General features: G+C 47.7%; 2 protein-coding genes across 2 annotated transcripts; both read right to left on the reverse strand.

Annotated features, from left to right (window-relative positions):
• Positions 1–862: 862 nt before the first annotated feature.
• On the reverse strand, positions 863–3,713 carry LOC119398061 (uncharacterized). Its single transcript, XM_037665316.2, has 2 exons — positions 3,033–3,713; positions 863–1,351 (listed from the first exon to the last, which is right to left on the reverse strand). Exons 1-2 carry the CDS (start codon positions 3,477–3,479, stop codon positions 1,100–1,102), a joined length of 699 nt encoding a protein of 232 aa, XP_037521244.1. The 5' UTR covers positions 3,480–3,713; the 3' UTR covers positions 863–1,099.
• Positions 3,714–5,599: 1,886 nt separating this feature from the next.
• LOC119397616 (uncharacterized) lies at positions 5,600–13,242 on the reverse strand. Its single transcript, XM_037665041.1, has 5 exons — positions 12,957–13,242; positions 11,135–11,313; positions 7,535–7,753; positions 5,764–6,153; positions 5,600–5,656 (listed from the first exon to the last, which is right to left on the reverse strand). The coding sequence occupies exons 1-5, from the start codon at positions 13,240–13,242 to the stop codon at positions 5,600–5,602; spliced, it is 1,131 nt and encodes a 376-aa protein (XP_037520969.1).
• Between the last annotated feature and the right edge of the window lie 47 nt (positions 13,243–13,289).

A 13,289-nucleotide genomic window follows, 5' to 3' on the forward strand; every position in this document is an offset into this window, starting at 1 on the left:
GGAGGAAAGAAAAAATGCAGGGACGGATACAGGATTTTTCCAAGCGGAGGGGGTGAGAGGTGGGGGCGTCATTGGATGGGAAGTCTCCTCCTTGGGAGTACGCTTCTTATGGATTGCATTAAAAAATTAAGGCAGAGAAGGGGTGGCGGTGACAAGGACATCCGGACCGGGCCTCTGGAACCGCTCGTGGCCCCATCAAACCAATAAGTGATATGTGGTTGCAATTTCAGTACAAATTATTACGCGCGACCTTACTGTATTACGAAAATTTGCAAATACAGAAAGACTTGTCCGTAGTAGTCTTAGCGGACGTTCAGTCTAATTCACTTTGGCAAACTGTGTAGGCACAAATAATGAAACCGACAAACAACAAGCCAACTCAGGAAAGCATAGGAAACATTACTTTTTTTTTCTTTAACTGTATTACAATTATTCTGACCAAAAAAATTGAAAGGAATTAAAGTGGACGAAAAATCACCCATTCCGTCGGTGGCATCTGAACCCACAACCTTAAAATTACACTTCCGACGCTCTGCCAATTGAGCTACGACGGAGGGCGCTCCCTCGTCCATTTCGTAAGGTATTTATGTGCGCTTAATCACTAGGAGTTTTAGCCAGCGCCACTCGTAGCCAAGGTGTGAGTGTGGAACACACTTTTTGCTAACTTTGGTTCATATCCCACCGAGGGAAAGGTGATCTTTCGTCCACTTTAATTCCTTAAACTTGCATCAAAATCATTACACTACAGTTTAAAAAAAACAAATAATGTTCCATGCTTTCTTTGGCTTGTTGGTCTGTTGGTTTCTTTAGTCGTGTCTAACAAAGAAACGAGCCCGTCGAACAATTTCCCTTGTTAATTAAGTACTGTGTAGGCAGTATTACAATTTATTAGGCTAATCAGACGCGCCCAATGTTAATTACAATTAGACTAGGATAAACTGATAAACATTTCCTCTAAACTAATAAGACTATCACATACGTGGACATGCACTATACATCAAATATCAGTATTATTTTACTAATTCGAATCTGTATCGGAATTTTCGCTATAGAAGTGTTGCCTAAAGCACCACAGGCACGCAGTTGCCAGGAACGTTCACTATAGTGGAACATTTCTTTCGAGCAGATTATTTGCCAAGACTCGCCGTGCCTTTGTAATGGCGGTGAACGTGTCGTCGATGGCAAACCGCATTCGAGTCGTAAATCGCGGAAACACGTAGAGGGCAGGCACCAGCGGTCCGTACGCATCTTCGACCTCGGTTGCGCAAAACATGTGTCTGCGCACCGACGCATTCTTCTTGTCCCCGTACTTGGCCACTAGCAGATCTCGGTCGGCCAGGGCTCCGAACACCTGCGACGCACGCACGATCTCGTCAGGTGAGACCTACGCACGATTTCTGTTTATTATTTTTATTAAGACGAAAAAAAAAACGACGTGGGAACAGGAAATACGGTGCCAGAGAACACACGAAAAGCTAGAGGACATCAGGAGTGCAATCCTGGACATTGCAAAATTCAGTCATTTTAAATTCTGCCATTGGTCAACTCTGATTGGTCCAGAGGGCCGCTACGTCTTCGATGATCGGCTTAAAGTAAATTTCGTAATGGCGGTAAGTACTTACTTACCGCCATTACGAAATTTGACAGTTTCCAGAATAGCACCTCTGAAGACCTCGAGCTTTAATATCGCCTGAAAATTTATTCTGGAGCCTTGAAACGACTGAGAGATATATACGGTCTGACTCTCATAGGCGTGCGCAGGGACCCGCACACGATGTAGTAGCGCAATAAACAGAGAGGGGCCCGAATGGCACGGGTTCGATCCCAGCCGCGGCGGTCGCATTTTCGATTAAGGCGAAATGCCCGTGTACTTAAATTTAGGTGCACGTTAAAAAATACCAGGTGGTCCAAATTTCCGCGTTCAATGCCTTCTTTGCTGACGAGTGTCTGGTCCAGTGTCCCAGGATTATCTCCTCTAGCAATGGTTGATTATCAGGATTCTAAGTACTCCTGCGCGATTCTTGGTTCCCTGCATTCTGCAGTCCTTGATTAAAAAAAAAGAAAACAAGCCACCGAGTACCTTTAAAGTAATTTTTTAGGTACGGCGCACATTACTTTTAATTAAAGTGGGTGAATACTCCAGTGCGATTTTTGGTTCCCTGCATTTTACGGTCCTTTATAAAAAATACCACGCCACATATTACCTTTAAAAGGTCCCAAAACCACACAGGGGTCGAAATTTAGTTGTGGTGATGCACTTGTTCACGAGTCTTCAACACACACGTAGCCTCGAGAATTTTTCGAAACGGTGCCGTGATAGCGGAGTTAAACGCGTTTGATGATACAAAAGAGGCCCTCGCTGGTTTCGCTCTTTCCTTCGCTACGCTGTACCCTCCTTTCGTCAGTTCGTCTCTCCTCCTAGCCGAGTGCTCCTCCTCACCGCGCGAGGAGGAAGAGCGGCTAGCGCGCGCATCTGCGGCAGACAAACAGGTTCTTTTTGTGGATGACATGACCAGACGCGAATGTTGACGTCACGGCCAACGCTGGGGATCCTGAAAGGCCCGGAGAGGACAAGCGATTGTTTCTTGGAATTTGTGGCGCGCCCGCGACTCGTACCGCTGCCGCGTTTGGCATCGTTCATCGTGACGGCATTCTGAACTTGATGCGCGCGTTTACTTGCAACGTTGAAAATTATCGGAGGTGGTTTCGGGGCCCTTTAATAGTTAGAGTACGTTTCACGTATAAAGTAGGTTGCATTCAAGGACGGCGCCATTGCGTCCCGATCTATCTGCGTTTTCTTGAGCTGATCCCTGCTGGTTGGTCTGTCCGTGACGTCAGCACATGTGGCATATATACAGAATGGATTGGCAATAAATAAAGTTTAGTTGGAAACCAGCACCCGTATTGCTCTGCTATGTGTTTGCGTGAAATCAGGCACTGGTAGTAATAATGTACTTACGTTCGTATTGTTTTGCGCTATACCTATCAGCACATATCAATAGCTAGCATCACCACGTTGTCGTGCAATTTACCTGTATGAAGAACCAGGAGAGGTGGCACAACAGCATCGTGCTGTTATGCGCCCCGAAGAGCCTGTTCACTGCCCTGAGAAGCGCAGTGTCCGTCACCGTGAGCTTATCACTCGGCTCGTAAGCGCTCTCATTTTTGGCGACGACAGGGAGCGCAACCACGCCCAGCTGCTCGATCCAACGGCTCGCCGGCAGGTTCGGCGTGTGGCTGCCGATGTCGCTCAGTTGGAATCGGGCGGGTTCCTTGTTCTCATTGTTCACGACGCCCAGGAACTCTTCGAGGACGTCGCGTTCGACAGAGGCCACTTGGCTGATGTACGCGTCACTCCTATTGGGCTGGCCGACGCCGAACGCCTCATAGAACATGGTCCAGTACTTGATATAGTTTCGCCTATGCACGATTTCGCTGTTGTGCACAGACCAAAAGCCGACGAACCGGCCTGGCGACATAAGCAGCGGGCGATGGCTGCTGCCGCTTCCGCTGCTTTTGGTGGGCCCTCCCGATGCGGTGCCGGCTCTAGGCGAGTCGTGATGCGGTGACGGATATGACCCTGGTTGGAGTTGCAATGGATTGAGATCGAACCACAGTCCCAGCTGCCATCTGCGTTTGGAAGGAGCGTCGGTCCACGCAACGTTAATTTCGCTGGCTAAATGCGATGCGGGCAAGCACGCAAAATCATTTATATCCGGTCACAATATACAGGAGGAAAAAAAAAAGCCTACACCGAGCTGGCGACACGTGGAAAGTACAGGGGCGATGGAAAGGAACGCGAAGAGCGCGGTGCTGTTTTCATCGCACACTGACCTTGGTGGCAATGAGATGCTAGAGTGGTCCTTGATTGTGTCATGGATGGCTCTATAGTGGCTTTTCATTGCCATACAACCGATTGAAAAGAAATGCGTAACGGCAGATCACGTAGATGCCGCACAGTTCGCGTTTCCTTCCATCGCGATAGTACTGCTGCTTTTCCCTGCTTATGACCGCTTTCATTACTGGTTTCTCCGCCAATCACGTCGATATGTCTCTGGCGTGGCCACCATCACCTCAGAGCACAAATCCTGTGCTCTTGTCTGCGAAATATAATATTGTTTTATAGATGGCTCGTACAGACGTAACTGAAACTGCAATGTTAGAGTACCAACATAAAGGGACGCGAAATTTGGGATGTGACGTTATGTTATCAGTGCATCGCATGCAGGTTCCTTTGTCATTCACGCACAGAAACCAATACAAATTGAAGGACACTTTGTAAAATCCAAAGTGTGTTCGGCGAAAGCCTGTGGCCATTCGGCTGACTATGCCGTGGTATCGGGGGAATCCATATTCTTGGGGCGCTTCTCCGAACCGCTTGCCGCGTGCGGCGCTGCGCCATCACGTGATTGCTGAGAGAGCGTAAGGGGGAGAGGCCACAGTTGGCACCGTTTCAGGGCACGGACGGATGGACGGACGCCGCGAGTATGAGACATTAAAGGATTTCGCCTTAAAAGCGTTTTTTTTTTAGTCCGTCCGGTATTCCAATATAGCAAAAGCGTATAGCGTAATACCGGATAGCGTGTGCCATAGATGCCGCCACGCTAAGTGGCGCCAGCTGTGTAGGATAAAAAACTAATAGACGCGTAATCTATGTCCTCCGAGATTTCGGGAGAGCTTATCGCCACTCGCTAAGCCTACAGCATCGATTATTTGAGTATGGCTCTCGATAACGGCGCCGAATCGACATGAATACTTTGCTGTCGAAACTTAAAGACATGAAGGAATTAAACCAGCCGAAAACAGACGAACACAGGAAACGGTGAAGGAGACAGGAAAGCGGCTAGACTACCAACTCTTTTAATCACCAAAGCTAGGCTCAAATATATACACTCATGCGGTCACATGGTCATATCACTATCGCTCTTTACATCAACCGAACTAACCATATAGGCATATCACAAAACATGGCATGCTATTACCGTGTGTCATCTTCGCATCCTCATTTCCTTCTCGTGATTACAAAAAAGATTCCAGGAAATCTTGTTCTATTCTGCGCAATGCCACAGAGCTATCACTACAGCATGCTTCGCCCTTCATCGCAATGTGAAAGGCCTGGAATCTTTTTTGTAATCACGAGAAGGAAATGAGGATGCGAAGATGACACACGGTAATAGCATGCCATGTTTTGTGATATGCCTATATGGTTAGTTCGGTTGATGTAAAGAGCGATAGTGATATGACCATGTGACCGCATGAGTGTATATATTTGAGCCTCGCTTTGGTGATTAAAAGAGTTGGTAGTCTAGCCGCTTTCCTGTCTCCTTCACCGTTTCCTGTGTTCGTCTGTTTTCGGCTGGTTTAATTCCTTGATGCAATGCACCAACTATCCCAACAACGAGTTCTATTAAAGACATGAATCTAAAGAAAATAAAAGTATCAGTTCGGAGCTAATGAGCTACAGAGCGCACGATGGACGGCAACCGCTCTCGGCGGTGCGGCCATGTTTACCGGCCGCGCGCATGCGCAGTTAAACTAAAACGCTCTTTTAGTTCCCGTCCCGTCATTATCTTATTAAAGCAATTTAACAGCAACGTGACTACGCTTCCTTGACATCATCAAAGCCGCCACGTTGGAGCTCCAGTAGCTTAAGAAGCTGCGCGTTCATGACGTCACGTGCAAGCTATATCTACAACACCTCTCGTGGCGGTTACGTGTTTTACATCCCTTTCTCCCTCTTGTTCCAGTCAAACCAACGCGTACTTGCCTGTAGGACAGATCGATGAGCACACCGAGCGGATCCACGTTGGCACTCGGCTCGTCCGGCCACGGAATGCGCATCTTGGACATGACCTCGCGCAGCAAACGCTTACCACGCTCGGCCTCCTCGGTGGTGGTGCGGTGCCACAGACAAGCACCGAACATGGCGAGCGCCCTGGCGCCTGCGTGCAGGTGGGCGCTGCCTTCGCCCAGTGAGTGCTTGAAATTGGTGAACCAGTCGTGGAACGCCTCGCTGTCCAGCGCAGCGCCATAGTTGGCGTAGCTGTCGCCTTGGGGCTCCCAATCCGAGCAGGCGAACGCGTTCAAGTCCTCGCACGGGTCCACGCTCATGTTCACCTTGGACAAGATAAGTTGCGCGTGCTGCTCGCAGTCCTGTCGAAAGAATTAAGGCGATGATCTTAGGCGATGTTATTGCAGCGCCTATGCTTCTTTCTTTGCAGCTTTGGTGTAGCGCGACACACGCACACGAGAAGGCACATGAGGACACCACACAACGCTGTGTGATGCCCTCATGTGTCTTCTCGTGTCCGCGTGTCATTTCGCGCTACGTCAAAGCTCTTCAAATGTTTCACCAACAAGCCCCCCTTGCAACCCTCTTTCTGTGCGTCGGCTCGAAGAAAGAAGAGCACGGGGACACGCAAAGTGCGCCGTTCAGTGGTGTAGCCAGGGTGTGGCACACCGAGCCCGACACTTTAACACTTTATGACACTTTAACCTCACTTAAACATGAACTACTTTCAGAACGGTCCTACGTGCGATCCCCATCCCGTCTTGATTAACGGTTTAAAGTACTGGTTTATTTCTGTCATACAGATGTTTTCTTGGATTTCTTTTTGTCTAAGTAAAGCGCCGAGTACAATCACCTTAACGCTTTCATCACCTTCATCCGAGATCGCATCGTCATTCAGGGCCATCTTTACTGATTATCTATTGAGTTCATCATCATGACTTGCACAGCTAGTTCACTTAGTGTATGTACTTGTGATCCGTTGTGTCCAACCCATTCCTGATGCCCTTTCATGCCTCGGAGGGTATTGAAGTAAAATAATAATAATGTGAAATAATTAGGTTTGTTGAGCCTAAATGTAAATGTTAGTATCTACCGACTGTAGAAAGTGGATTTATGGTTTAGCTGCCCATCTCTCTTTTAATCAAATTTCATTAAAATTCTAGCGGCTCTTTGTGCCGCGATACTTTGTTGAGGACTTGTCCGGCATTAGTTTGACACCAGCGCATACACGAAATGCATAGAATAATACGCAGGTAACGGTTTAAAGTGTGTGGTTGTATCACATATTAAAAAAAAAAAATCTCCAAAGCAACTGATCGAAAGAAATAGCTCTTTCTTTCTTTCTTTCTTTCTTTCTTTCTTTCTTTCTTTCTTTCTTTCTTTCTTTCTTTCTTTCTTTCTTTCTTTCTTTCTTTCTTTCTTTCTTTCTTTCTTTCTTTCTTTCTTTCTTTCTTCTAGCTGCTCCCTCGCTAGAATGTAGGGAACTGGACGCCAGAGTGGCAGATAAGGCTATGGGTCCATGTGAAACAAAGATTTCGAGAAGGGGGGGGGGGGGGGGGGGTGAGGGGGTTTGAACCCCCCCAACCTCCCGGCTACGCCAGTGCTGTACTGTATGTCATAGAATGTTTTAAGCTCATGAATAAACCAAATCACGTTTAAGAAGACGCCTGCTTTTTGTAATAGTTCCCAGGTAGATTGTATTCGAACAAATGTTCAAGACGATACGGTGCAGCTGTCGCTCACCTTCGTGTGACAGTACTGTTCCACTCTGGGTGTGGAACTGTCGAAGTTCTCGAGAGCGGAGTGCTTGAACAAGATGAGAAACACGACGAAAGTGCCGACGACGAGCACGGCGCATGTGCCGTAGGCGAGGAACGTCAGGACGCCGCTGTGGACAGCGGCACCGCTCGCTCGGCGTTTCTTGGAGAGGGCCAAGCTGGCGGCAGACGGCCTAGATGCCCTCTGCGCGTGCGCGCACAAGGACAGACTTAACGAGAACTGGGAATCATTTTTCTGGCGCAAAATATAAACACGCATACACAAGAGGAAAAGGGATGAGCGCTAGACATGAACTGATTTTACTGCAAAGAAACACACAAACACGAACAAGTGAGCACTCTCAAACCATGCATGTCACCACTTCAAGATAGGGCATCCAAATATCCAAGCTCTTTCTGGGACAGAGCAACGACCTGACGAGACATTAAAACGAAAGTTGCAAAATATTTAGACCCCATTTTCATTAACTACACAGTACAAGAATTACTATAGAAACGCAAATTAAGGTCAAATGTTTGTTTATTGCATTACACGCCGAAACTATAGCGCCAGTATGTGACGCCCCATGACGTATTGACGGAACTTACGTCGCGCGATATTTCTTACGTGGGCGGTTCTGATCCAATACAAGCTTTTGAAGCTTGACATCTAACTGTACCTTTTCGGTGTATTTAGTTTACAACGCAGTCCTCCTTTACGAACGAAAACCTTAACTCCATGCAAAGAAATCTCAAACCCATGATCCCGCCAGGTTAAGGGTCCATAGCAAGGAGACGTCGCCACCGCTACCTCGTCAGCCTTTTCTGGCTCATCGAGCCTCTCTTCACGGTATGTAGTAAATTTTTTCTTTGCATTGTATTTAGAAGACTAACTTGCTAATACAACTAGCTCAAATAGTTCTCTTTAGTGTTCTCTAGGAAGAACACTAATGGGTATTCTTCCACGTACTCACAACACTGCGCATCAGAGTCCTTGTTTGTACACACACCTCGACAATGAAAGGCAGGGTTCTGTTTGGTGTCGCAGAAGTCTGTTGCCAGAATGAGAAGCGCGAAGCGGCTCGTGGGTTACGTGTGCCCCAGTGACATGGGCACACCGCGGACGCTGGCACGGGCGCACGCCTGCCCCTTCGGGGCAGGCGCGCGGCCTAAACAGCGCGTGGCCGCGACAGCGGCCAGTAGCGTGTGACGGAGACCCTACCAACCGGCCATTGAGCGTTAGCGAAATGGCCGCACTCGCGAAGCGAGGGCGAAGCCACGATTAGTTTTCCGCGCCCGAAGGGCGCAGAGGGCCTTCACTGAGCAACAGGAAACTAATGTAGTCACGTTTGTGGAAAACCATCGATTTCTATAGCGTTGAAACGTCTCTCGAAGCCAGGCAAAGCGCCTCAGTGACACGGGCATACCACGGACTTCTGCGACACGAAACAGAACCCTGCCCTATGAATACCCATCCTCTTAACATCGCCCTCATTCACGAAATTTCTCGTTTCAAAACTGCCATTGAAAAAAAAAATACCGTCTTTCAAGCAACGCTACGTAACCCGACTCGCAATTTTTTTTGTTGATGCTGTTCTTTGTGCCCACCCTTTACGTGTAATGTCCACTTCTTGACATCCTTGAAGTCACATTACAAATAAAAATAAGTTATGGTTGGGCTTGGCCCTTCTTTCGCGAATCGGTTATAACACGAAACGTGTCTTCATTGAACCATACAGTTGCAGCTTTAATTGATGGACGCTAAGAAATAATAAGTATGCACATATAGCTTGGAACTATAGGTAGCGTGTGTGACACATCCACAAAATGTAGTATACGTGTGGGGCAAGCGCGAACTCGCACTTTTTACCGTCACCGCCAAATACCGTCAAATAAGTAGAAATACATGGCACAAAGAGTACATTCGCGAATACAGGACAAGAACTAACTTCGCGCGCGTATCGAGGAAAATTATCCATTTTACGGATTGGTTTTGGTGCCACCGTATTGGGCTGTTAACCTTGCCGTTTCGTATCTTGGACAACTAAACGAACAGCGCTACGGTGGGCTGTAAACACATGAAAACGGTTGGGTTGGTGCATTCGGTGTTTCCTGACCTTTTCAGATCACGTCAGGAGATACAAGAATAAGAAAACATTCGTTTAACAGACCACGGTGGCGGCGCCGGTATGTTTTACGCAAAATAGTTTATAGATCTTTCCATCAAAGAGAGGAACACCGCCTTTCTGGACTGTTCCACGAGAGTAGGCAGGCGCTAGTGCGGATGTCAGTTGCTCGTGCTTTCTCAAGGCTTTTTTTTTCTTGGGGGGGGAGGTTGGTATGGAGTGGGGGTCACGCATATACAAAACAGTCCAGAAAGCAACATGGTGACATTCAGCGAGCTCTCGTTGTAAAGATCTATAGTTTCTATAGATCTATATCTACACTGCGCCCAAAATTGTGTTTGCACAGCGCTTGATGATTGAGTAGTGAGCATGCATGATTGATGCAGCGCTAAAGACGGAGGCGTAAAGGCATTCCAACTAGCCCAACTTTCCTTTCTACTGGAGTCTTAGCAGTTTTTTTAACGCGCCACTGAATCACTATACCAATACTCCTTGCGATAAACACCTATCCGAAATGTCTATGGCAGTGTCATCGTATCCTGAAACATTCTCAGCCAAATTTATTTCCTTTGCTTCTCAGATAGTGGTAAGCAGCAGCTATTTCAGATAAAAGTCACATGCAGAGACCAAAACGCGACTGAGATACCTCGAAAACTACAAAATCAGATAAAAAACAGACACAACACGTCAAAGAAATAAACCAATGTATATAGCTATCACATTTCTCAAAGATGCGTAGATTGACATCTCAAAGAGGCCGTGCGAATTTTACTGCAACCAAGGAAACCTACTTGTTTGGTCTTTACTTTTCGTGAGCAGTTTTCAAATAAGCACCAATTGGTCGGTTGTGGACACGTGGCTATTCTTGTTCGGAACGGTTTACCGCTCGCCATAGTAGAGTACACAATACTCCGAGTCGTCAGCCATTGTCTTTGTAAACACACACAAACATAGCTCATGCTCAGTGGCGTAGCCAGGGGGTGACACACCAAGCCCGTGCCTCCCCGATTTTTTTTATTGTTTTTTTTTTTTTTTGCCATGGCATGCGGAGCCCAAAATGGCACTCGACCACATCTGCCTACCCAGCCCCACTTCATATCAAGGAGGTGTCCACACCCCTCCCTGAAAAAAATTTCTACCTACGCCCCTGCTCTTCCTGTCAGGTTATTGTGTTTAGGGAAAGCTTCCCGCTCTGCTAGTGTACTCTACATAGTTTCCCTTTGTTTTCAAACACAAAAGGCGCTTTTGGTTGCCTGAAACTGTGGACAGCTGAATACAGCTTTCCCGTAAGAGTAAACATAACACTTTGAATCTTCCCCCGTAAACACCTCAAACAGTGCTATTTACTGACGACATTTCCGTGACTGAAATGAGGTCTGTAAATTCTTGGTTGAGCCCCACACATAACACTTCGCGTTAATAAATTAACAAAAGCCGCTTAAAAGGCGCGCCTCGCTCACCGACGCACCCGGACCCGAATGCGCGCTGGTCGTTGAAGGATTGCGAGCGCCGGAAATGGTATCCGGTGCTGCAACTGCGGTAGCCGCGCTCGGTGCCACTTCCGGCGCAGGTGCAGCCGGAGTAGTCTCGCTGGACGTCTCAGCTTTGTCATCCGAGGCTGGCGATGTCTTCGTGGTCGCTGCACGGTATCCGAGAAGACCATGTTAGCTCATGCGCGTGGAATTGTGCAGTATGGCTGATACTTCCTAAGGAGGAATTACAGGGGCGGCTTCCAGCCTCCCTGCCCCCTCTGAAGGAACTCACTTGTCGTAGGTGCACCCCCCCCCCCCCCCCAAGTAAACAAATCGTGGTGCCACCCCTGAGGAATTAACGCTGTGTAGGAACTGAGGGACTCCTGGCAACTATTTTTGTGGAAAGTTATCAATAAATAAAAAAATAAAAATTCAGAGCCCTCCACTACTGTGAAAATGGAAGCCAGCAGCTGCGGCTGCACGTTCTGCGGCAGTGGCTTCACGTCGTTTTCGCACCCATTCACGCATCTGTGCGTGTTGGCGCTCCCTCAATTCCAGTTCTTCTTCCTCCGAGCGAAAGACGCGCGTCCGTCCCATAGTGAGTCCAAAGGGCAACTGCTAGCTGGTAACAGCACGAGACAAAAAGGCACAACGATTGGTCGGAAGTACCGCCTCCGAGTATCGCGACACTTGTGGAAGAAGCATCGGCGGTGGCGAAGGGCGAGGAGTGCCGAAAAGTGTTCTACGCGTCTCTTGATCGCGGATGCGACCCACCAGAACATAGCAATATACACAGTTATAATCTGTATTAGTAGGTCACCCTGCCAAAAATGCCACTTTTACCGTGAAAGCAGGCTTGCGAAGTCAGTAAAGGCGCAAAAACTAGACAGGTGGCGATGCAGTTAGGAGGTTGTCGCACCAGCACTCACTGACGTCGTAGACATTGAAAGCGTCTGCTAGGGCTTAATTTTTTTTTCATCGCTAAAGCCGAACTGCGTTCCATTCTAAAAAAAAAAAAAAACAAAGGTTGAACTTAAGAGGTTTCAAACGTCACGGAGACAGAGTAGCCAACGCAAACGTCTCGATAAATCGGCGTTCCCTAAGCAGTCAAAATACGACTGTCAAAACTGCACTATGTAGTTTTCTCTGATGTAGAGCCAAACACATGAAAAGCAAATAAAGTTGTCGCTACTCCATTGTCCTCAAAGTGAATGGACTGGGAAAGAGGCATCGCCCATGTATGAGCCTTCCACTCGCGGTGGCAGATCCAGAGGGCTCTCCTAATACTGGCAGATATGGGATACAAATATCTTGAAGGCAAGGATAGAGGGGGGTAAGGTGACACCCCCACCCCCTCTAACTCCACAAAGGGCAATAAGTGCGAATGGCAAATCTTTGTGGAAGCTCAATGATATCTTAATGTCTTGGTTGTTACGTGAAGCGTAGCGCGCAACAGCTGTAATGCGATTTTAAACGGACATACTGCCGCATCCTCTGGTATACGTAACGGTTCTATTCAAATGCCTTTTTTCGTTGTTTTTTTTTTCTTTTTGCTCTTCGTTCGTGGTCCGAAGGGCGCTGTGTCCATGGCTCTTAATTACATAGAATGGAAGACTATGCTTGAATTGCGAACGGTGAATGAGAAATACAAGTGGTTGAGAGGAATCCGTAATAGATACTATAGCGGTTAGTTAAATTATAGAGTACTATAATATGGGAATATTCTAGTGCACTGTAGTATCTCTAGTACACTATAGTTACTAGGTGCACTATAGTTATTATAGAATATTCTAGTACACTGTAAGCTTGCCTCTGCGTTCCTGGTCTGAAGTGCCAGGCTCCACCTTTTTCACTTTAGGATTGGAGACGAAAAGGGCAGTGACGTCTCCCTCCGACTTCGCCTTGGTCGCCTCTGGCACTGTGGCTGAATGATCGGAATCTTGCGGATTGGCGACGCCCGCAAGTTGCGACCTTGGCGTTTCCTCCTGGGTTCCGTCATTCTTGGCCTGGTCACGCTGACCGGAGCTGGTCACCTTCGGGGCGGACGTGGCGGGGGACTTAGGAGGGGCGCAGAGTGTCGACGTGGCAGTCGTCATCGAATTGGCCGTGATGTCGCTGGAATGTTTCTCATCTGCGGAAAGTT

Source organism: Rhipicephalus sanguineus, chromosome 6 (genome assembly GCF_013339695.2).
Source record: "Rhipicephalus sanguineus isolate Rsan-2018 chromosome 6, BIME_Rsan_1.4, whole genome shotgun sequence".
Lineage (NCBI taxonomy): Eukaryota > Metazoa > Arthropoda > Arachnida > Ixodida > Ixodidae > Rhipicephalus > Rhipicephalus sanguineus.